We start from the raw sequence: 21,231 nt of genomic DNA, 5'->3' as shown, positions 1-21,231 counted from the left end.
TTCTATCTCCAAGCTACACTCTAGGCCCTAAACTTTGTTTGTTTTGAAAGGATCTCACTAGGTTGCTGAGGTTGGTTTCCAACCTGCAATTCTCCCGGTCTTAGCCTCCCAAATACTGGGATTACAGGCATAGGCCACACCACCTAGCACTAGCTGAAAGATTTCCCTGCTCTGGATATTTCAAATTAACAGAATTGTGCGTTATGAAGTCTTGTGTGTTTGGCTTCTTTCACTTATCAAGGTGAAGTTTATTCATGTAGTAGCATATATCAGTTCTTTGATCCTTTTTATTGGTTAAAATATTCCATTGGGAGCAGGGTGTGGTCAAGTAAGCTTGTAATTCCAGTACTTGGGAGGCTGAGACAAGAGGATCACAGGTTGTCAACCAGCCCCAGCTACTAAGTGAGGCCCTCCACAGCTTAGTGAGACCCTGTTTCAAAAGAAAGAATAAAAAATAGGACTGGGGGTATAACTTGGAGGTAGAATACCTCTAGGTTTAATCCCCAGTACTGCAAAAAAACATTTTTTTTAAATTGAGTAAATATACCTTATTTTGTTTACTCATTCACTAGCTGATAAACATATGGGTTGTTTCCAGTTTGAGGCTGTTCAGAACAATGGTACTATAAAAATTCACATATAAGTCTTTGTGTGAATGTGTTCATTCTACTTGAGTAGATTCTTAGGAGTGAAATTGCTGACTTACATGGCAAATTATGCTTAGGTTTTTTTTGTTTGTTTGGGTTTTTTTTCTGCGGTACTGATGATTGAACCCAGGGGCATTCTATCTCTGAGCTACTCCCCCAGCCCAATTTTTTATTCTTCATTTTGAAACAGGAGCTCACTAAGTAGTTAAGGCTGGCTGCGAATCCAGATCCTCATGTCTCAGCCTCCCAAGTACTGGGATTTTAAATGTGCGCCACCATGCCCAGCTTATTTGCTTACCTTTTTAAGGAACCACTAATCTCTGTTCCAAAGTGATTGTACCAATTTACATTGCCACAAACAAAGCAGGATATGGTTTTACAGCATCCTCACCAACACTTGTTTTTTTAAGTGAGTACAAAACATTATCTCATTGATGTTGAGATAAGGATCTCACTAAGTTGTTGAAAGCCTTACTAAGTAGCTAAGACTGACTTCGAACCTGCACAATCCTCCTGTCTCAGCCTCCCAAGCACTGGGATTACAAGCGTGCGCCACTATGCTTGTTTTTCATTTTCTTAATACATTTCTTTTAAAATGTAAAATTTTAAATTTTGATGAAATACAATTTATTAATGTTTTCTTCTTTTCCAGTATATAAACTATTTATTTAGAGGCGCGGCCCACAGACTCATTTCTTCTTGGACACACCCACGGTGTGGCCCCGGCGGCCCGTGGTCTTGGTGTGCTGGCCTCGGACGCGAAGGCCCCAGAAGTGGCACAGCCCCCAGTGGGCTCTGATCTTCTTGAGCCGCTCCAGGTCCTCGCAGAGCTTGTTGTCCAGACCATTGGCCAGGACCTGGCTGTATTTCCCATCCTTCACGTCCTTCTGTCTGTTTAAGAACCAGTCTGGGATCTTATACTGTCGTGGGTTCTGCATGATGGTGATCACGCGTTCAACCTTGTCCTCCGTGAGCTCCCCAGCCCTCTTGGTGAGGTTGATGTCAGTTCTCCTCAACACCACGTGAGCATACCTTCGCCCCACACCCTTAATGGCGGTGATGGCAAAGGCTATTTTCTGCCACCCATCAATGTTGGTGTTGAGAACTCGAAGAATGTGCTGGAACTTCTCAGGGATTACTAGCAACATGGCGGTGGCAACACAGCGGCGTGTAGGCCTCCTGTGGAAGCTAATGTTTTCTTAATGATCTGTGCTCTGGCTTTTTTTCTCTTTCTTTCTTTCTTTCTTTCTTTCTTTCTTTCTTTCTTTAAGTTGCTGGGATGACACCTAGGGGCATCTACCTCTGAGCTACACCCGCAGCTCTCTTTTGTTTCTTATTTGAAAATAGGTTCTCCCTAAGTTGCTGATAGCCTTGTTTAAGTTCCTGATAGCCTCACTAAGTTGCTGAGTTTGGCCACAAACCTGTGTACTTCATGTCTCAGCCTTCCAAGTACTGGGATTACAAGTGTGCACCACCACACCTGGCTATCATTCTTTGTGTGTGTGTTTGTTTGTATGTGTGGTACTGGGGATCAAACTCAGGGGCATTCTACCTCTGAGACACCCCCAAACCTATTTTATTTTTTATCTTGAAACAGGCCTCATTAAGTTGCTAAGGCTGGCGGTGAATTTGTTCTTGCCCTCCTCCTGTCTCAGCCTCCCAAGTACTGGGATTACAAGAGTGCACCACCAGGACCAGCTCATCATCCTTTTAATTGACATAATTTCAAGCCATTTGTCAGCTATGTCCATTAGGCCCCACCAGAGTCAACTCTCATTGCTTTTTTCCTTGTTTTTCAATGTCTTGTGATTTTGCCGTATTTGTTAAAAATTAGACATTTTAAATTATTTATTTTTTTTGGCAGGTCTGGTGATGAAACCCAGGGGCATTTGACCTCTGAGCTACATGCCCTGCCCTATTTTTTATTCTTTATTTTGAAACAGGGTCTCACTAAATTGAGGAGGGGCTCATTAAGTAGCTGAGGCTGTCCGCGAACTGCAATCCTCCGGTCTCAGTATCCCGAATGCTGGGATTACAAGTGTGCACCACCACGCCCAGCTAAAAAATTGGACATTTTAAGTAATATTTTCCAACAACTCTGAAGTTGAAACATGCCCCTCTTGGAGCATTATTGTGGTTCTTACTTAGGTAGTGACTTGCCTAGACCAAATCTGTGCAGTTTATTTTGCTATAGAGTACGGCCACTGATACTTGCTCTTAGTGTTTGTCTTTATCTCTGGATTCCTGGAAATCACATTGATTCAGAAGTCAGTCAATGATTCATCAGAGGTTGTGCTTGAACATCTTAAGCCAGTAAGGCTTCTACTCTTCACCAATGTGTTTGTGGCTTAGGGACTACATTGAAAGTTTAGTCATTTTACATATTTTTTCTGGCTCTTACTTTCTGTGTTTATAAGGACACATATGACCAAGGACAAGTAGGTAGGAAGGGCCTTCATTAGTCTCCCCTGTGTAAACATGGATCATTATGTATGTGCACGTTTAGGAATACCAGGAATAAGTATGATCTTATCCTGGCCCTCTTTGGCTTGCTTGCTTGCTTTTGTTTTTTAAGCAACAGGGTCTTGCTATGTTGTCCAGGCTTGCCAGCAACTCCTGAGCTCAAGCAATTCTCCAGTCTCAGCTTCCTGAGTAGCCAAGACTACAGGCATGTCACTACACCTGGCTGGCTCTCTGGTTTTGTTGTTCCATTGATATCTTCTTTAAACTTCTGCCTGGTCTGTTGGTCTATAGCGGGCCCCAAACAGTATCAAAACCTTAGGCTAACTGCCCAAGCGCGGTGGTGCACACTTGTATTCCCAGCATTCAGGAAGCAGAGACTGGAGGATCGCGGTTCTCAGATAGGAAAGGGACCCTGCAGAGTTCCTTAGCGAGGCCCTTTGCAACTCAGTGAAGACCTGTTTCAAAAAAATAAAAATAAAAAAGACTAAAAAAGAGGACTGGGGATGTAACTTGGAGGTACAATGCTCCTGGGTTCCATCCCCAGTACCACACATACACACACACAAGAAAACACCTTAGGCTAGCTGTACGATGTTATAATTCCTTGTTTTTTTTTTTTTTTTTGGTGGTACTGGGGTTCCTGGAAGCCCTTCTACCTCTGGGCTACACTCCCAGACCTATTTTTACATTTTTATTTGGAAACAGGGTCTCCTAAGCCAGCGTGCGCGGCTGGCTTCGAACCTGCGCGATCCTCCTGTCTCTGCCTCCCAAGCGCAGGGATTACAAGCGTGCGCCACCACGCCCGGCTTGATTGTTTTACAAATGTTTTCAGCAACTTCCCTAGACCAGGAATTGTCAGTGCTCCGCTCCAAAGAGAGTTAGTCCCATAAGTAACAAAACTACTCATCCTCTTAGCCTGCCCTGCCTTTCTGGATGCTTGGAGTCCAGGGTGGGACAGTGTCACAATGAAGTGCCAACAGACTACTGTCCTTACCGAGATTCAGTAGACATCCTTCAATAAATGCTTCTAGATTTGTTGTGTGCCTTGGTCAGTTTCCAGCATCTTTAAATGGTTGTTTCTGATAAAGCTATCCAGTTTTATTGGTGCTTTTAGAAAAAAGGGTTTTCCAAGTTCCTTACTCAGCCATTCCAGATGTCAAATATATTTTTACAAACGTTCAGACCAATGCCAAATAATTATGATGATGACAAACATTCCTGACATTTTTGACCTTTGGAGAAATTACTCTAGTGTTATATCACTAAGTGTAATGTTGGTTGCTGGTTTGAAATAAAAAATTTATATTGTATCAGAATAAAAACTTATATTGTATCAGGTATACTTTTCTGTGCTGGTATTGGGAAAGGGTTTCAAAATATATTTTAAAATAGCGTTGGTATTAAAGTACCAGTATTGAGGATGGCTTCAAAATGTATTTGAAAATATCCTTGGTATTAGAAAGCCACAGCATGGGTGTGGGCAGGCACTCAGACAGGAAAGGGACCCTGCAGAGTTCCTGGCACCAAGGATGATCAGTAAGAAAATAGAAGGAGCCCAGGGCCTCTGAATTTTAAAAGCAAGTAACTTCTAGCAGACAAGCAAAAATTCCCCAAGTTGGTGGGAGGATGCTACAAGCCTTCAAGAGATCTCTGATAATCAACTAACACATTTTGAGGCATAACAAAAGGCTTGTATGTACTGGAGACAAGGCAGGCCTATAGGAAAGAATACCCACATCAAATGACTTGCCCCAGAGAAAGGGCGGATCTAGTCGGGTCAGGAAGATGGTTGGTTAAGCAAAGATCCGGGATAAAATCCTTTATAAAAACTTCTGTACCCAAAAACTTCAGTAACATATTTTCAAGTTACTCCCCTACACCTGTCTTTGTAATAATAAAATTGCTTGAGCTTACAGCAGAAAAAGAGTTCGGGCTATTCTTTTTCTAAAATAGCTCAGAACAAGAACCTGTGGTTACATCTCACACCGGCACAGTGGTACTGTACAACCGTAACATTTTCTTGTTTTACAAAGAGTTTTTATATTCAATCAAGAAGCAACTATTCTATTTGACTATACATCTAGTGACTGAAATATGAAAGGCAAATACTTTGTCCCTAAGTATATGTGGACTCTCTCCCTCGCTACTCTATCACAGGTCAGTTGAGTGGGGAAGCAAAACAAGTTGACAGCTATCATGTGGTGTTATAAGTACTATTATAAAATGATTTAAGGTGAATTATAGGACCGCAGGGGAAAAACACCTAAGCAGAATTAAGATAGAAAAATTAGGGCTAGAAAAGAGTTCCTAGGGAAGCTGAGGCTAACAAATGATTTGGGCATTGAAAGACAAAGTTCAGTAGAAGCTGAACAAAATTAGCTGCAGAAGTAGGAAGGGGCATTCAGGAAGAGCAATCAGTTCATGTAAGTCAAGACTATGCTGGATTTGGGAAATCCAAGGAGATTTATGAGGCTGAAGCAGAATGGTAGCGTACAGAGGTCAGATCAAGAACTGACATTAAGCCAGATGTGGTGGCGCATGCTTGTAATCCCAGTACTTGGGAAGCTTAGACAGAAGGATCCAGATTCCTGGACAGCCTCGGCTACTTAGTGAGGCTCTCAGCAACTCAGTGAGACCCTGTTTCAAAATAATAAGCCAGGCGTGGTGGCACACCCTTGTAATCCCAGCATTTGGGAGGCTGAAACAGGAGATTTACAGTTCACAGATAGCCTCAGTTACTTAGTGAGGCCCTTTGCAACTCAGTGAAACCCTGTTTCAAAATAAAGAATAAAAGCCGGGCGTGGTGGCGCACGCTTACAATTCCCGCGCTTGGGAGGCAGAGACAGGAGGATCGTGCTGGTTCGGAGCCAGCCTCACTGGCTTAAGAGACCCTGTTTCCAAATAAAAATATAAAATAGGTCTGGGAGTGTAGCCCAGAGGTAGAAGGGCTTCCAGGAACCCCAATACCACCAAAAAAATTAAAAAATTTAAAAAAAATTTAAAAAAAGAATAAACTGGGCGTGGTAGTGCACACTTGTAATACCAGCGCTCGGGAGGCTGAGACAGGAGGATTGCACAGGCTCAAAGCTAGCCTCAGCAACTTAGTGAGACCCTGTAGCCCAGAGGTAGAAGGCCCCTGGGTTCCATCCCCAGTACCACCAAAAAAAGAATAAAAAATTGGGCTGGGGATGTACCTCAGAGGTAGAATGCCCCTGGGTTCCATCCCTAGTATCACATAATAAGAAAGAAGAAAGAAGAAAGAAGAAAGAAGAAAGAAGGAAGGAAGGAAGGAAGGAAGGAAGGAAGGAAAGAAAGAAAGAAAGAAAGAAAGAAAGAAAGAAAGAAAGAAAGAATAAAAAACAAGGCTGGAACAGTCAGGCATGGTGGTGCACTCTTGTAATCCTAGCATTCGGGAGGCGGAGACCGGAGGATCGCAGACAGCCTCAGCTACTTAGTGAGGCACTTTGCAATTCAGTGAGACCCTGTTTTAAAAATAAAATGATTTAAAACAAACAAACAAAAATAGGGCTGGGGGTGTAGCTTAGAGGTAGAATGCCCCTGGGTTCAATCCCTAGCACCATAATTTTATTTTATTTTATTTTTTTTTTATTTTTTTTTTTTTTTGGTACTGAGGTTAGAACCCGGAGGCCTTCTACCTCTGGGCTACACTCCTAGACCTATTTTATATTTTATTTGGAAACAGGGTCTAAGTTGCTGACAGTCTCACTAAGTAGCTGAGGCTGGCTTTGACCTGTGCAATCTTCCTGTCTCAGCCTCCCAAGTACTGAGATTACAAGCATGTGCCACCATGCCCAGCACACACAAAAAATTTTTAATTTTTTTTAAAAAATTAAAAAAAAAATAATTGACATTAAAGTGATGGAAAATTTCAGAAGAATTTCAAAGAGAAAGTGTTAAAATCACATATTTCAAAACACTAAGAGTGCCAGGCGTGGTGGTACCCGCTTGTAACCTCAGTATTTGGAAGGCTGAGAAAGGAGGATTGCACAGGTTCGAAGCCAGCCTCAGCAATTTAGTGAGGCTCTCAGCAACTTAGTGAGACCCTGTAAATAAAACATAAAATAGATCTGGAAGTATAGCCCAGAGGTAGAAAGTCATGGGGTTCCATCCCTAGTACCACAAAACAGAACAAAATACTAAGAGTGAAGGTGGAGCACACCAAGATTAGAAATAGGGAAGGTGAAGCCAGGTGAGGTGACACACGCTTGTAATCCCAGTCTGGGAGGCTGAGATAGGAGGATCACAAGTACTCTACTAGCCTCAACTACTTAGTGAGGCCCTCCGCAACTTAGTGAGACCCTGTTTCAAATAAACAATAAAAAGTAGGACTGGAGGTATAGCTCAGAGGTAGAATGCCCCTGAGTTCAATCCCCAATACTGCAAAATAAATAAATAAATAAATACAATAAATAAATAAATAAATAAATAAGGAAGGTGTATTGGGAGTAGAAGCACACACTTGTATTCCCAGGATTTGGGAGACTGAGACAGGAGGACCACGGTTTCACAGCCAGCTTTAGCTACTTAGTGAGGCCCTCTGCAACTAGTTCAAAATAAAAAATAAAATAGGGCTGAGGGTATAGCCTTTGGGTTCAATCCCCCCACATACACACACAAAGAAATAGGGAAGATGTGATAGTCTAGCAGTGGGAATAAAGAGAAAGAGAGTCTACATCTACTTAAGGAGTAAAATTAATCAGACCGTAAGTTTGAAAAGAGAAAAATAAAGTACAGGATGGTATCATCCCTTGGCTTCTGACTTGGGCACTTCCCAGGGTAGGTGGCAGAGAATATAACAGCAAGAGCAAGTAAGAAAATGGAAGAAGGAAGAGATTGGTTTGAACCTAGAGAAAACTTAAAAGGGTACATTCTAGCTGCTGTACTGTTATTAATGCCTCTTTCTAGTTTTTTATTTTAAAATGTTTCTACTAAAATGTTATGGCTGCTGGGCGTGGTTTGCACACTTGTAATCCCCACACTTGGGAGGCGGAGACAGAAGGATCGCGCAGGTCTGAAGCCAGCCATGCTGGCTTAAGAGACCCTGTTTCCAAATAAAAGTATAAAATAGGTCTGAGAGTGTAGCCCGGAGGTAGAAGGGTTTCCAGGAACCCCAGTACCACCAAAAAAAAAAAAAACCAAAAAACAAAAAACAAAAAAAAACTCAACAACAAAAAAAATGTTATGGTCAAGCTGAGCATGGGGACACATGCCTATAATCCCAGTACTTGAGAGGCTGAGACAGGAGGATAGCAGGTTCAAGGACAGCCTCAGCAACATAGGGAGACTCAACAACCTACCAAGACCCTATTTCAAAAATCAAAACAAAACAAAAAAAAAGGGCTAGAGGTATAGCTCAGAGGTAGAGCATCCCTGGGTTCAATTTCAAGTAACACACACACACACACACACACACACACACACACACACATCCTAACTATTAGCATGAAAAATCTGGTCCCTTGCTACTTCGCGTCACCACCTTATCTTAAGCCGCTCTTCCCTTCCTTAGGTCTGAGCCACAGTGACCCCCGTTTGATGACATTTCTTGTCACAGAGCCTTCCTCCTAGATACTCCCACTGCCTGGTCCACTCTTCTCTGCACATGTTGCTCTTCTTACTCTCCAGTGTCAGCTTAAATGTCACTCAGAAAGGCCTTCCCTGACTACCCAGTCCACTTTATTTATGTGGTACTGGGGATGGGACACAGGGGCATTCTACCCCCAAGCTACATTCCCAGCTCTAGTTTTTATTCTTTATTTTGAAACAGGGTCTCACTGAATTGTAAAGGGCCTCACTAAGTAGCTAAGGCTGGCCGCAAACCCAGATCCTCCTATCTCAGCCTCTCAAACAATGGGATTCAAGCACGCACGTGCCACCACGCCCAGCTTACCTGGTCCACTTTAGATCCCCTTGCCCCAGGCATTTGTTACTTACTATCTTTGGAACCTGTTTCTCCCCCACTTTCATTAGACTCTGGAATTCAGTAAGAGCAAGGATCTTGTCTGCTTTATTTACTAAATAAACCAAGGGCCGAATGTGATTCTTTCTGTAAATATGTTTTGCATGATTACTAAATGAAATTCAATGCAAAGCCAACCAAAGAATTCAGTAATTGTGATTTATAAGTTCTTACATATTTTCTAAGCCATATTTAAGACTGAAAAATGAAAATAAGAACAAAAATGTCTTACCTCCTGCAATGACAAAATGGCTCAGGGCATTCTTATTTCTGTACACATTTAGTCCGGTGTGCACTGTGCTGGAAGGAAAGGCAGAAAAAGAAAACAAATGATTCAAAGCATATCCCATTTATCTCTTGACTACTATTTTCTCTTCTCTTCTTTTCTTTCTCTTTCTTTCTTTCTTTCTTTCTTTCTTTCTTTCTTTCTTTCTTTCTTTCTTTCTTTTTTTGTGGTACTGGGGATGGAACCCACCAACATTCTACCTCCAAGGTACACCCCCAGCCCTATTTTTCATTCTTTATTTTGAAACAGGGTCTAAGTTTCAGAGTGCCTCACTGAGTAGCTTATGCTGGTTGCAAACCTGAGATTTTCCTGTCTCAGCCTCCCAAGTACTAGGATTACAAGCATGCACCACCACGGCTCACTTTTGACTGCTATTTTCACTAAAATGATAAAATTATAAGAGCCTGCTATATCAAACCCTGGTCCTGGTGCAGGCCACTTCAGTGTATTTGAATGCTAATATGCCAACGGGCTTTCTAAATTGGCCTTCTGTGCCGGGATTGGAGCCTGCCGTGAGGCAAGGCCGGTGCGGGGGCCTCCAAGGCCGGGATTGAAGCCTGCCAAGGGGTTAGGCTGGTGCCGGGGTCAGCAAGGCCGGGATCGAAGCCTGCTGTGGGGCAAGGCCAGTGCTGGGGCCTCCAAAGCCAGGATCGGAGCCTGCCGAGGGGTTAGGCTGGTGGATCGGAGCCTTCCATGAGGCAAGGTTGGTGCTGGGGCCTCCGAGGCCAGGATCGGAGCCTGCCTAGGGGTTAGGCCGGTGCTGGGGCCAGCGAGGCAGGGATCGGAGCCTGTCGTGAGGCAAGGCCAGTGCTGGGGCTTCTGAGGCCACGATTGGAGCCAGCCGAGGGGTGAGGCTGGTGCGGGGACCAGTGAGGCCAGAATAGGGCCTCCCATAAGGCAAGGCCGGTGCTAGAGCCAGCGAGGTCAGGATCAGAGTCCTCCAGGTGGCCAGGCCACTACTGGGGCCATCAAGAGTAGGATCGGAACTTGCAATGTGGCATGCACAGAGAAATATCACAGAAAATAAAAACCAGATGCTTCCCTTAATTAGCAAAAACTAGGAGGAAAGGGGTAACAGGAGGAGGTAGAGTTGTAGAAAGGGCCCTATAGAGAAGCAATTAAGGTGACCAATCAGAGGATGGGACGGGGGAGGATGAAACCTCTTTAAAACTCAGAAGGCACGTAAACAAATTTATTAAAGATAATCACCAATCAAGCATGGGATGGAGAGAAGGGGAGGGAATGGGATGGGGACTGGATGAGGGCTAATTGGATGATGTATGCTTGTATATCCTCTCATGTCTTGTATTCCAATGTGATGTATGATTACAATGCACCAATAAATATATAAAAATAAATAAATTTCTGCATATGCAATAAATAAATAAATAAATAGGCCTTCCGTGGAAGAATGAACCAAAGAACAATCAAATTTCTAGAATATTAACTTAGAAATAGAAACATAAAGGATTTTGCAGAATTTCTCTTTCTTAGAAACCTATCTATTTTGATCCTAGCTGGAGGACCTCTATGATGTATGAAAATAACTAGATGAACTTCTTGCTTAGATATGCAAAAATTCTTAAGGCATTATGAATCATGTTCATGTATGTTTTTAGTTTTTTATAATTCCACTTACTAAAATCATGCACTTGTTGTGTATGTACGTGTGGTACCGGGCATTGAACCCAGGGGTATTCTATTTATGAGCTACACCCCCACCCCTACTTTATTTTTTTATTTTGAAAGAGAATCTCACTAAGTTGCTGAAGCTGTTTTGGATCCTGTGATCCTTCTGTCTCAGCCTCCCCAGTACTGGGAGTACAGGCATGTTCCACCATGCCTGGCTTGGCTGAGACAGGAGGATGATGGTTTACAGACAGCCTCAGCTACTTAGTGAGGCTCTTTGCAACTCAGTGAGACCGTTTCAAAATAAAGAATAAAAAATAGGGCTAGGGGTGTAGCTCAGATGCCACCGTCCCCCTCGGCAAAATGCAAGCATGACAAACGCTTGCATTCAGCAAGGCCCACAGAGGCCACGCCCCGAGGAAGGAGATGTCATTTCTGGCAAAAATACTCCCTGCTCTTAAATTTCTACACTAATAAGCTCCGATGATCTAAAACTGGATCCCAAGAATTAGGACTGTGGAAGAAGTTGAGTCCATGAAAAATAAATTTTCTAGTAAAGGGCAGCCAGAATTCAGGGGCTGCAAAAATTCCTTTTGGTTTTTTCCGCAGGCAGGCCCTTTGATCTAAAGATTAGCTCCCAGCACCTCTCTGCCATCAGGGGAAGCTGCAAACCCACCTCCTGCCCCATTTCCCAAAGAGATGTAAAACTATCTCTGAAACCTGGACCATTTGTTTTTCCTCTTAAAAGATGCTAATAAGCTCTTATCTGGCCTTAAAAAGCCTATCATTAGTGACTCAGCAGCAGGACAGTAAAAAACTCAAAAATCTGCCTCAAAATCATGCATTACAGAATAATTATAGAAATCCAATCACCTGTGTTATAATGTTTTTGCCCTGTCTACTAACTGTAATATAAGTATTGCCTTATAGGGGATGGCAGAGCGACAGGACTGGACAAATCTGCAACACAGCCCATGGATCTTGATAAAGGAGGGCCTGGACTAAGCCTTAGAGACAAAAAGACTCTGGAAGGATCAAAGGAGATCCTAGAAGACTGAATTTCCCCAAAACGGACTTTGGGTGTAACCCAGGCAGACTCTGGACCTTTCCCCCTAGGGCTCACCTGTGAGGCCAGAAACCTGATTCCAATGACAAAGGCCAAGAGGGCTGACTTCAATCACCTATTCCCAGATGAATCTTAAACTGTGACGCCATGGATCTTCTTTTATCCTGTTTATCTTGTTTATACTTAATGCCTCACTATTGTCCTTTGGTGCTTACCCGGGGTATAGGGTATAAATACTGGTGATGGAAATTAAAACATTGTCAATTGCACAGAAGGCAGTTGTCCAAGTCAATTATTTCAGATTTTTTCCCGGAGAGGAATCTCCACTTTTAGATAGCGCCGTGAACAGGAACTTAAAGGAGTTTATTTCATAAAAAGGGAAAAAACTCGCTGCAGATAAGTGGCTGCAGAACTACAACCAAAGCCCTTGTCCATCTTTCTGAGGATCTCGGTCCCAAACGGACTCAGTGCCAGATTTATTGCCCCCAGGACTGAGCAAGTTCATTGCAGCACTCAGAGGTAGACACACACACACACAAAAAAGAACCTGCCTGACAATTCAGAGACAACTTACTTGAATATAGTCACAAACACTGCAGTCCTCCAGCTCCAGCGCCAGCCATAGCGAATGAAGCCCCGTGTGGCAGCACGATGTGCACATTGCTAAAGTTAATAAAAAAAAAGCTGTGAGATTCCACCCTTGATGCTTTCCTTACTTGAATACTGTAGTGGAGGAATGTCAACTGTAAATTAGGTAGACCTGAACAGACATAACAAAAAATCTCTAGAAACATCAATCTTTAGGTATGGAGGCTTAAACAAATCACAAGTGCCTTTTTTTTTTACATCAGATGAAAAAGGAATTAAGAACTGATAGTGTCAACCAAGTAATCCATCATTTAAGTATCTAAAGAGCATTTATGATAGACAGAAAACCAGCATTAGACATGCACTTTTTTATTGTTGTTGTTAGTACTGGGGTTCCTGGAAACCCTTCTACCTCTGGGCTACACTCCCAGACCTATTTTTTATATTTTTATTTGGAAACAGTGTCTCTTAAGCCAGCAAGGCTGGCTTCAAACCTGCACAACCCTCCTGTCTCTGCCTCCCAAGCACAGGGATTACAAGCACGCACCACGACACCCGGCCACTTTTTATTTAAAAAATAAGCCAGGTGTGATGGCACATGCCTGTAATCTTAGTAACTGGGGAGCTGAGACAGGAGGATCACAGGTTCAAAGTCAACTTCAGCAACTTAGATTCTCAGAAACCTAGTGAGACCCTATTTCAAAACAAAAATTAAAAAATAAATAAAGAAATGAATAAAAAGGGCTAAGGATACAACTCAGAGATAGAATGCCTCTGTGTTCAATCCCCAGTATCCTCCCAACACACACACACACACACACACACACACACACACACACACACACACACTCTCTCTCTCTCTCTCTCTCTCTCCATATATATATATATATATATATATATATATATTTTTTTTTTTTTTTTTTTTTTTAATGCTGGGAGCTAGGCATGAGCTGGGCATGGTGATCCCGGTACTGGGAGGCTGAGATAGGATGATTGTAGGTTCAAGGCCAGCCTCAGCTATGCAGTGAGATTCTCAGCAACTTAATAATAAGACCCTGTTTCAAAAAAAAAAAAAAAAAAAACTGAGAATGCCTCTGGGTTCCATTTCCAGTAGCCCCTCCCCAAAAAAAACCCTGGGGAAAAGAAACACAATGAACAATGAACAACTACTGGGTAAATACTAAATTAAGGAACAAGATTAAAGTAATACAAGTATGTAGGAAAGATACCGAGGAAAAAATTAATTTTATGTAAAAAAACAAACATTTAACATATTACCTCATTTACTCTTTTTTTTTTTTTTTTTTTTTGGTGGTACTAGGGGTGGAACCCAGAGGCTTTCTACCTCTGGGCTATACTCCCAGACCTTTTTTTTTATGTTTTATTTGGAAACAGGGTCTCACTAAATTGCTGAGAGCCTCACTAAGTAGCTGAGGCTGGATTTGAACCTGTGCGATCCTCCTGTCTCAGCCTCCCAAGCGCAGGGATTACAAGTGTGCGCCACCACGCCCGGCTACCTCATTTACTCTTTATAACACTCTCTTTCAGGAAGGTGTTTTAATTTTAACTAAAGCTCAGGAAGAAGTTTATCATCAACACCACCCAGATTGTAAAGAATAAAGCCAGAATTGGAAGATGTGTTATCGGCCTCCACGGCCTATTTTCAGTAGCCCATCACAGAGGAAGTCTGATAAAATAACATGAGGTAAAGTCTGGGCTTTTAAAGAATATGAGAGAAGCCTCCACATATCCTACCTATTATATGATTTTGGCAAGTCAAAACTTTTCTGAGAAGTACTAGCATGAACTCATGGCTTTTAAAAATTTGGCAGCTAGCCAGGCGTGGTGGCGCACGCTTGTAATCCCAGCATTCGGGAGGCTGAGACTGGAGGACTGCAGTTTGTGGACAGCCTCAGTTACTTAGTGAGGCCCTCTGCAACTTATTAAGACCCCGTTTAAAAATAAAGAATACAAAGCCGGGCGTGGTGGCGCATGGTTGTAATCCCCGCGCTTGGGAGGCTGAGACAGGAGAATTGTATAGGTTCAAAGCCAGCTTCAGCTACTTAGTGAAGCTCTTAGCAACTTAGTGAGACCCTGTTTCCAAATAAAGTTTAAAATAGGTCTGGGAGTATAGCCCAGAGGTATAAAAGCCCATGGGTTCCACCACAGTACCACCAAAATAAATAAATAAATAGGTAATAAAGAATACAAAATAGGGTAGGGGGTGTGGCTTGAAGGTCGAATGACCCTGGGTTCCATCCCCAGACCCACAAAAAAAAAAAAGAAAAAAAAGAAAAGAAAAGAAAAATTAGGCAGATAAGCCAGGTGTGGTGGCCCATGCTTGCAATCCCAGCATTTGGGAGGCTGAGACAAGGAGGAATGCGGTTTGCAAACAGTCTCAGCTATTTAATGAGGCCCTTTGCAGCTCAGTGAGACCCTGCTTCAAAATAAAGAATAAAAAATAGGGCTGAGGGTATAGCTCAGATGTAGAATGCCATTGGGTTCCATCCCCAATACTGTAAAAGAAAAAAAATATTAAGCAGACACTGATAGAGATGTGTGTGGATGTGTACATAAATTAGAAACTTACTCTGTGATGGTCTACTTAGGTCCTAGAAATAATGACATCCCAGCAGAAATGAGTATACTTAGGACCCAGATTTTGGTCTCTAAATATCATTCTCCACTAAAAGAAACTTGAGCTCCTTGGAGAAATAGCTACTTTCAGGAATGGTGTTTGGAAAAGATGAATCAGGAACACTTTACTGTGACCAAAAGTAAAGGCAACCTCAGAGAAGGACCAACAAATCATCCCAAGGACACAAGAGCTAAGTGAAGGACTCCAACTGTACAAATCCATGCCAATTTGAGTGCCAAAATAGGTAACAATAAGAGATTATAAACCTACAAAATAAAATAAGAAACCATGAGTATATTCTGATATAAATAAATTATAAATGCAGTCATGTACCCAGGTGTGGTGGTACACATCTGTGATCCCACACACACTTCTGTTTAATATTGCAGTAATGGTTCCAATCGATATAATAAGGCTTTAAAAAGCATAAAAAGATTGGAAAATAAAAAGTAAATCATTTTATTTGCAGGAAACATGATTGGGTATATGGAACATCCTAAATAATACTAAGGAACAACTATTGGAACTATTTAAAATCACAGGCCAGGCATGGTGACATACACCTGTAATCCCAGTACTTGGGAGACTGAGACAGGAGGATTACAGGTTCGCAGCCAGCCTCAGATACTTAGGCCTTCTACAACTTAGTGAGACCCTGCTTCAAAATAAACAATAAACAATAGTACTGAGGGTGTAGCTTGGAGGTAGAATGCCCCTGGGTTCAATCCCTAGTTCTGCAAAAATTAAATAAATAAATAAGTAAATGGAAGAACTTACATTAGAGCTAAAGATAATTGTACTGTATCAATGTTAATTTCCTGATCTTGATCGTTATAATTGTGATTATAAAAGAAAATGTCTTGCTTCTAGAAAATACACACTGAATTATTCGTTATGTCTGTAACTTACCCTAAAGCAATTCACGAAAAAATAAATAAGAATAGTAAAGCAAACATGGTAAAAAAAGCTTTGAGACCAAGGTAAACATATATGTTACAGCTTACCAGGCATGGTGGCACATGCCTGTGATCCCAATATTTGGAAGGCTGAGACAGGAGGATAGCAGGTTTGAGGTCAGCCTCAGCAAATTAAAGAGACTCTCAGCAACTTACCAAGACCTTGTTTCAATTTAAAAAATAAAAGGGCAGGGGCTCAGAGGTAGAATGGCCCTAGGTTCAATGCCCTGTACCAAAAATCAATGTTACAGCTTCATAATTTAGCAGGAAATTAGAAAGATGTTTCAGAAAGAGCCATAGTGATGATTCTACTTGTTTCAAAGATAAGTGGTCTAGGCTGAGACAGGAGGATCCTGGTTCACAGCCAGCCTCAGCTACTTAGTGCAGCCCTTTGCAACTCAGTGAGACCCTGTTTCAAAATAAAGAATAAAAAATAGGGCTGGGGGTATAACTCAGAGGTAGAATGCCCCTTGGTTCCATCCCCATTACTGCCAAAAAAAAAATTAATTTAAAAAATTAAAAGATAAGCGATCTGACAAGTCATGTGTAGACACCATAGCATTAGTACCTCTTTTTTTTTTTTTGCGGGTTTGGGGATGGAACCCAGGGGCATTCAACCTCTGAGCTACACCCCCTGCCCTATTTTTTATTCTTTATTCTGGAACCAGGTGTCACTGTGTTGCAAAGAGCCTCACTAAGTAGTTGAGGCTGTCCGCAAACCGTGATCCTCTGGTCTTAGCCTCCCAAATGCTGGGATTACAAGCATGCGCCACCACGACCAGCTACCTCCCTTGTTATTAAATAAAACTAATTTCTTTAAAATCCTCTCAAACCGCAATCTAACCAAATTGGTACATATAATATAAATAGGTAATCATGTACCCCTAAAAACTTTTAGATCACTGGTACTTACCACAGCATCAAAGCGGTTATGATAAATTTCTGCTTGGCTCTGCTCAATATAACGTTTTTTAGCATGAATAAAAGCTGGTATTCCCCCATATGCAAAGCCAATGATGCCTCCAGAAACAGCCGCCTTAGCAATGTCCACAACTTCCTTTGACATTCTCCCTTGCTCACTAAAACATCAAGAAGACAGTGTTGTTGGAACATTATATAAAACGCCATGTTCAGAATTATCCCAAATGCTAATAGCACATCTTTAAGTAAAGGCAAAAGTGACTAATTCCTTTAATGAATTAATGGTAAAGTTATATTAAAAACAGTATAAATCTCAGGCAAAACTGATCTATACTGTTGGAAATAGGATAGTGGTTACTATCCTATTTAATCCTATCTTCTTGGGAAGATAGTAATTTGAAGGGTCACAGAGGGGAGCTCCTGGGATGTTGGTAACAACTTCTGATGTTGGCTACACAGCTACATTCTGTTTGTAAAAAAATCATTAATAAATATACTAGGCTAGGTGTGGTGGCACAGTCCTGTAATCCTAGTATTTGGGAAGCTGCAACAGGAGGATAGCAGGTTCAAGGTTGGCCTCGGCAACTTAGGGAAATCCTCAGCAAGTTAGTAATATTCTGTTTCAAAAGAAATGAAGGAAGGAAGGAAAGGGAGGGAGAGAGGGATGGACAGGCTTGGCATAGAGCTTGGAGACAGAATGCCCCTGGGTTCAATCCCCAGTCCTATAAAATAAATAGCCTATATAAACTTTTGTGTGTGTATGTGTGGTACTGGGGATTGAACCCAGGGGCATTCTACCTCCGAGTTAAACTCTCAGCCCTGTTTTTTATTCTTTATTTGAAACAGGCTCTTACTAAGTTTCAGAGGGCCTCACTAAGTAGCTGAGGCTGGCTATGAACCTGTGATCCTCCCATATTAGCCTCCCAAGTACTGGGATTACAAGTGTTTGTTACCACACCTGGCTCTATGTAAATTTTAAAATACTCCAATAAAGTTGTTTTAAGGGTACTTTTATTTGAAGATTATTACCATAACATAACCTTAGGAAATCTTTTAAGCTAAAAGAGGAAATCAGTATTTACCTTTTAAAACTTTAAGTTCACTTCAGAAACCACACAAATTCATGAGATTTTAGAGCAATGCATGAAAGAATGGAACATGCATATAAAAATGACAAAATATTACCCTCCTAAAACACTTTAATTTTATGACCTACTCAGACTGGTAACTGCAAAAAGTATTGGGAGGTGGATGTGGCAGCATTCATCAGTAGTCCCAGTTCTTTAGGAGGCTAAGAGGGAGCTCATTTGAACTCAAGTTCAAGGCCAACCTAAACAACACAGTGAAACCCAGTGAAACCCAGTGAAACCCTATCTCCCAAAAAAAGACATTTAAGCTGGACGGTACCCCCAGTAATGTAAAAGCAAAACAATTAAATTCAAGTCAGCCAATTTCCTTGCCCCAACTCAGCAACTTTTTTTTTTTTTTCCTGGACTAAAGATAGAACCCAGGGGCATTCTAGGCCGATGACTTTTTTTTTTTTTTTTTGGAGGGGGCAATGGGGATGGAAGCCAGGAGCATTCTACCTCCAAGGTACACCCCCAGGCTGATTTGTCATTCTTTATTTTGAAACAGGGTCTCACTAAGTTGCAGCTGAGGTTGGCTGGTTGGCTGCTAACTGCGATTCTCCTATCTCAGCCTCAATTCTCCTATCTCAGCCTCTCAAGTACTGGGATTACAAGCATGCAACACCACGCCCAGTTTCTCAGCAACATTTTAAGGCTTCAGTTTTTAATAGTGTAGTATCATAAGTTACTTCATGAAAGGCAAACTTTTCACCAGTAATTAATGTTAGTTAATAAATATCCTGAGCCTTCATTAAATAAAATTAGTTCAAGCCGGGCGTGGTGGCTTGTAATCCCTGCGCTTGGGAGGCTGAGACAGGAGGATCACACAGGTTTGAAGCCAGCTTCAGCTGGCTTAAGAGACCCTGTTTCCAAATAAAATATAAAATAGGTCTGGGAGTGTAACCCAGAGGTAGAAGGCCCCTGGGTTCCATCCCCAGTACCACCAATAAATAAATAAATTAATTAATTAATTAATTAATTAAATTAGCTCAAATGAAAGGGTTATTCTAAAATAATATCCTTTATTTTAAATCTAGCTAGTTTTTCTTATATAAAATGATGAAAAAGCCGGGCGTGGTGGCGCGCACTTGTAATCCCCGTTCTTGGGAGGCTGAGACAGGAGGATCGCACAGGTTCGAAGCCAGCCTCAGCTACTTAGTGAGGCTCTCAGCAACTTAGTGAGACCCTGTTTCCAAATAAAAGTAGAAAATAGGTCTGGGAGTATAGCCCAAAGGTAGAAGGCCTCTGGGTTCCACCCCCAGTACCACCAAAAATAAATAAATAAAATAAAATGATGAAAAAGAGGCTGGGGGTTTAGGTGTAGCTCAGTGTTAGAACGGTGCCTGGTATTCCTGCAAAACAAGACAAAAGACGGGGTGGGAGGATCGTTGCTATTTTAAATTCCTTATTGGCAAAATAAAAACTCACAGCCGGGCATGGTGGCACACACTTGTAATCCCACCATTTGGGAGGCTGAGACAGGAGGATCGCGGTTCGTGGGCAGTTTTGGCTACTTAGGCCCTTCGCAAGTCAGTGAGACCCTATTTCAAAATAAATTAAAAAAAAAATAGGGCTGGGGGGTGGTGGCTCGGAAGTAGAATGTCCCTGGGTTCCATCCCCAGTACCGAAAACAACAACAAAAAAACCTGACAACTCGGTCGCGAGAGGAGGAACCAAAGTTTGGTATCAACTGAAATACTAAAAATACTTAAGTGGATTTCTGCAGACATGGGTTTCAGGAGTTTTTGCATGGGGACGACTAGCTCGGCCCGATTATTTTCTAATCTGTAAAATCAGTGCGTCGACTTCACTAAGATTATATTCCTTAAGAGCTCTTTCAATGAGTCTGATCCTTACCATTCAATAACTGCCTGTCAACTACCAGATGGCAATGCCAGCATATGAGCTCGGGGCACAAAGCTTTTAAAAATCAACCACGCCACCCCCGGGCCCTTCACCCCAGGCTGAGCCACGCTTCTGCCAGGTCCTTCCCGCCCTCCCCACAGACCCTGGGCACTTTTACTCTTTAACAAACAGCTCCCGGAGGCGGTTCCATCCGGATTCCGGGTAATAGGGCTCTGGGACAATGAGAGGCAGCTTCCGTTTCTCCACCACGGCTTCGGAATCCGCAGCCGCGGCTCCAGCAGCAAAGACTCGGGGGAAAGGACGCAGTGTCCAGCAAAGGACGCTCCGAGGCGCCGGCGGAGGCTCCTTCATGGCTCCCCGGACCTGCGGACACACTCGAGCGTCAGAGCCCCAAGGCCGCCCGAAGGCGGTGTGGGAGAGGGTGAGGCCGCCGCACTGAACTGAGTCCCCGAACAACACGCCGGGCTGCTCCGCGGCTCAACCCGCGGCCGCCAGGGTCCACATCCCCGCCCCCCGCGAGCAATCCCACCGGGGAAACCCTTGGACACACGAGACCGGAAGTCTCGCCTTTACGTCAAAGGTAAGAGGCGGGGCGAACGTGAAACATGCGCCGGTAGTACTTCCGGCTGGGTCAGGAGCCCTGCTGCCGTGCCAGACCCGCCCCGGAAGTGAGTTGGCGACGCGTGGCCACGCCCAGGATCTTCCCTCGGGATTTTGCAAGGTGTTAGTCGGGCGAGGTCGCTGCAAATTCTGCTCAGCTCGAGGTGGTCGCAATTTGAAGAAGCGCACTTAAGAAGAAGAACGCACAGCATTTAAAGCAAGTGGAGTATGCTGGGTAGAAAGGCGATTTGCTTTAAAAGAAAGTCCCACCCACGCCTGCTGGGCTCCCGAAGCCCTCCACCCTGAACAAGTCTGACTTTTATTTCTGGAAAGGACTGAGTACTGAGGATGGGCCCAAAGTTTCGATAATTTTTTTTTCAAAAATTGGCCTTGGGCAGTTTTTCACAAAGTGGATTTCACTCTTCCTAGTTCTTGTGCCTGCAGCTTCTCAGGGGACAGGAGAA

The 21,231-nt window shown here is 42.7% G+C and overlaps 2 protein-coding genes across 2 annotated transcripts in view; both read right to left on the bottom strand.

Annotated features, from left to right (window-relative positions):
- Positions 1-20,518, bottom strand: part of TIMMDC1 (translocase of inner mitochondrial membrane domain containing 1) — a gene marked incomplete at both ends in the record, with an annotated part of 29,378 nt that extends 8,860 nt beyond the window's left edge. The window contains 4 exons of the mRNA XM_080696368.1: positions 9,323-9,390; positions 12,646-12,734; positions 17,167-17,332; positions 20,325-20,518. Coding sequence (XP_080552494.1) covers positions 9,323-9,390; positions 12,646-12,734; positions 17,167-17,332; positions 20,325-20,518 — 517 coding nt within the window. The remainder of the gene's footprint in view (positions 1-9,322; positions 9,391-12,645; positions 12,735-17,166; positions 17,333-20,324) is intronic.
- On the bottom strand, positions 1,337-1,795 carry LOC308263373 (small ribosomal subunit protein uS13-like; the record flags this gene model as incomplete). The annotated part of the gene is made up of 1 exon (XM_080696369.1): positions 1,337-1,795. The coding sequence occupies one exon, from the start codon at positions 1,793-1,795 to the stop codon at positions 1,337-1,339; it is 459 nt and encodes a 152-aa protein (XP_080552495.1).
- Positions 20,519-21,231: the final 713 nt, after the last annotated feature.

The sequence above is a fragment of the Muscardinus avellanarius genome (genome assembly GCF_963383645.1).
Source record: "Muscardinus avellanarius genome assembly, chromosome: 5".
Lineage (NCBI taxonomy): Eukaryota > Metazoa > Chordata > Mammalia > Rodentia > Gliridae > Muscardinus > Muscardinus avellanarius.
The sequence above is the reverse complement of the archived record's forward strand: the minus strand, read 5'-3'. Positions and strand labels throughout refer to the sequence as shown.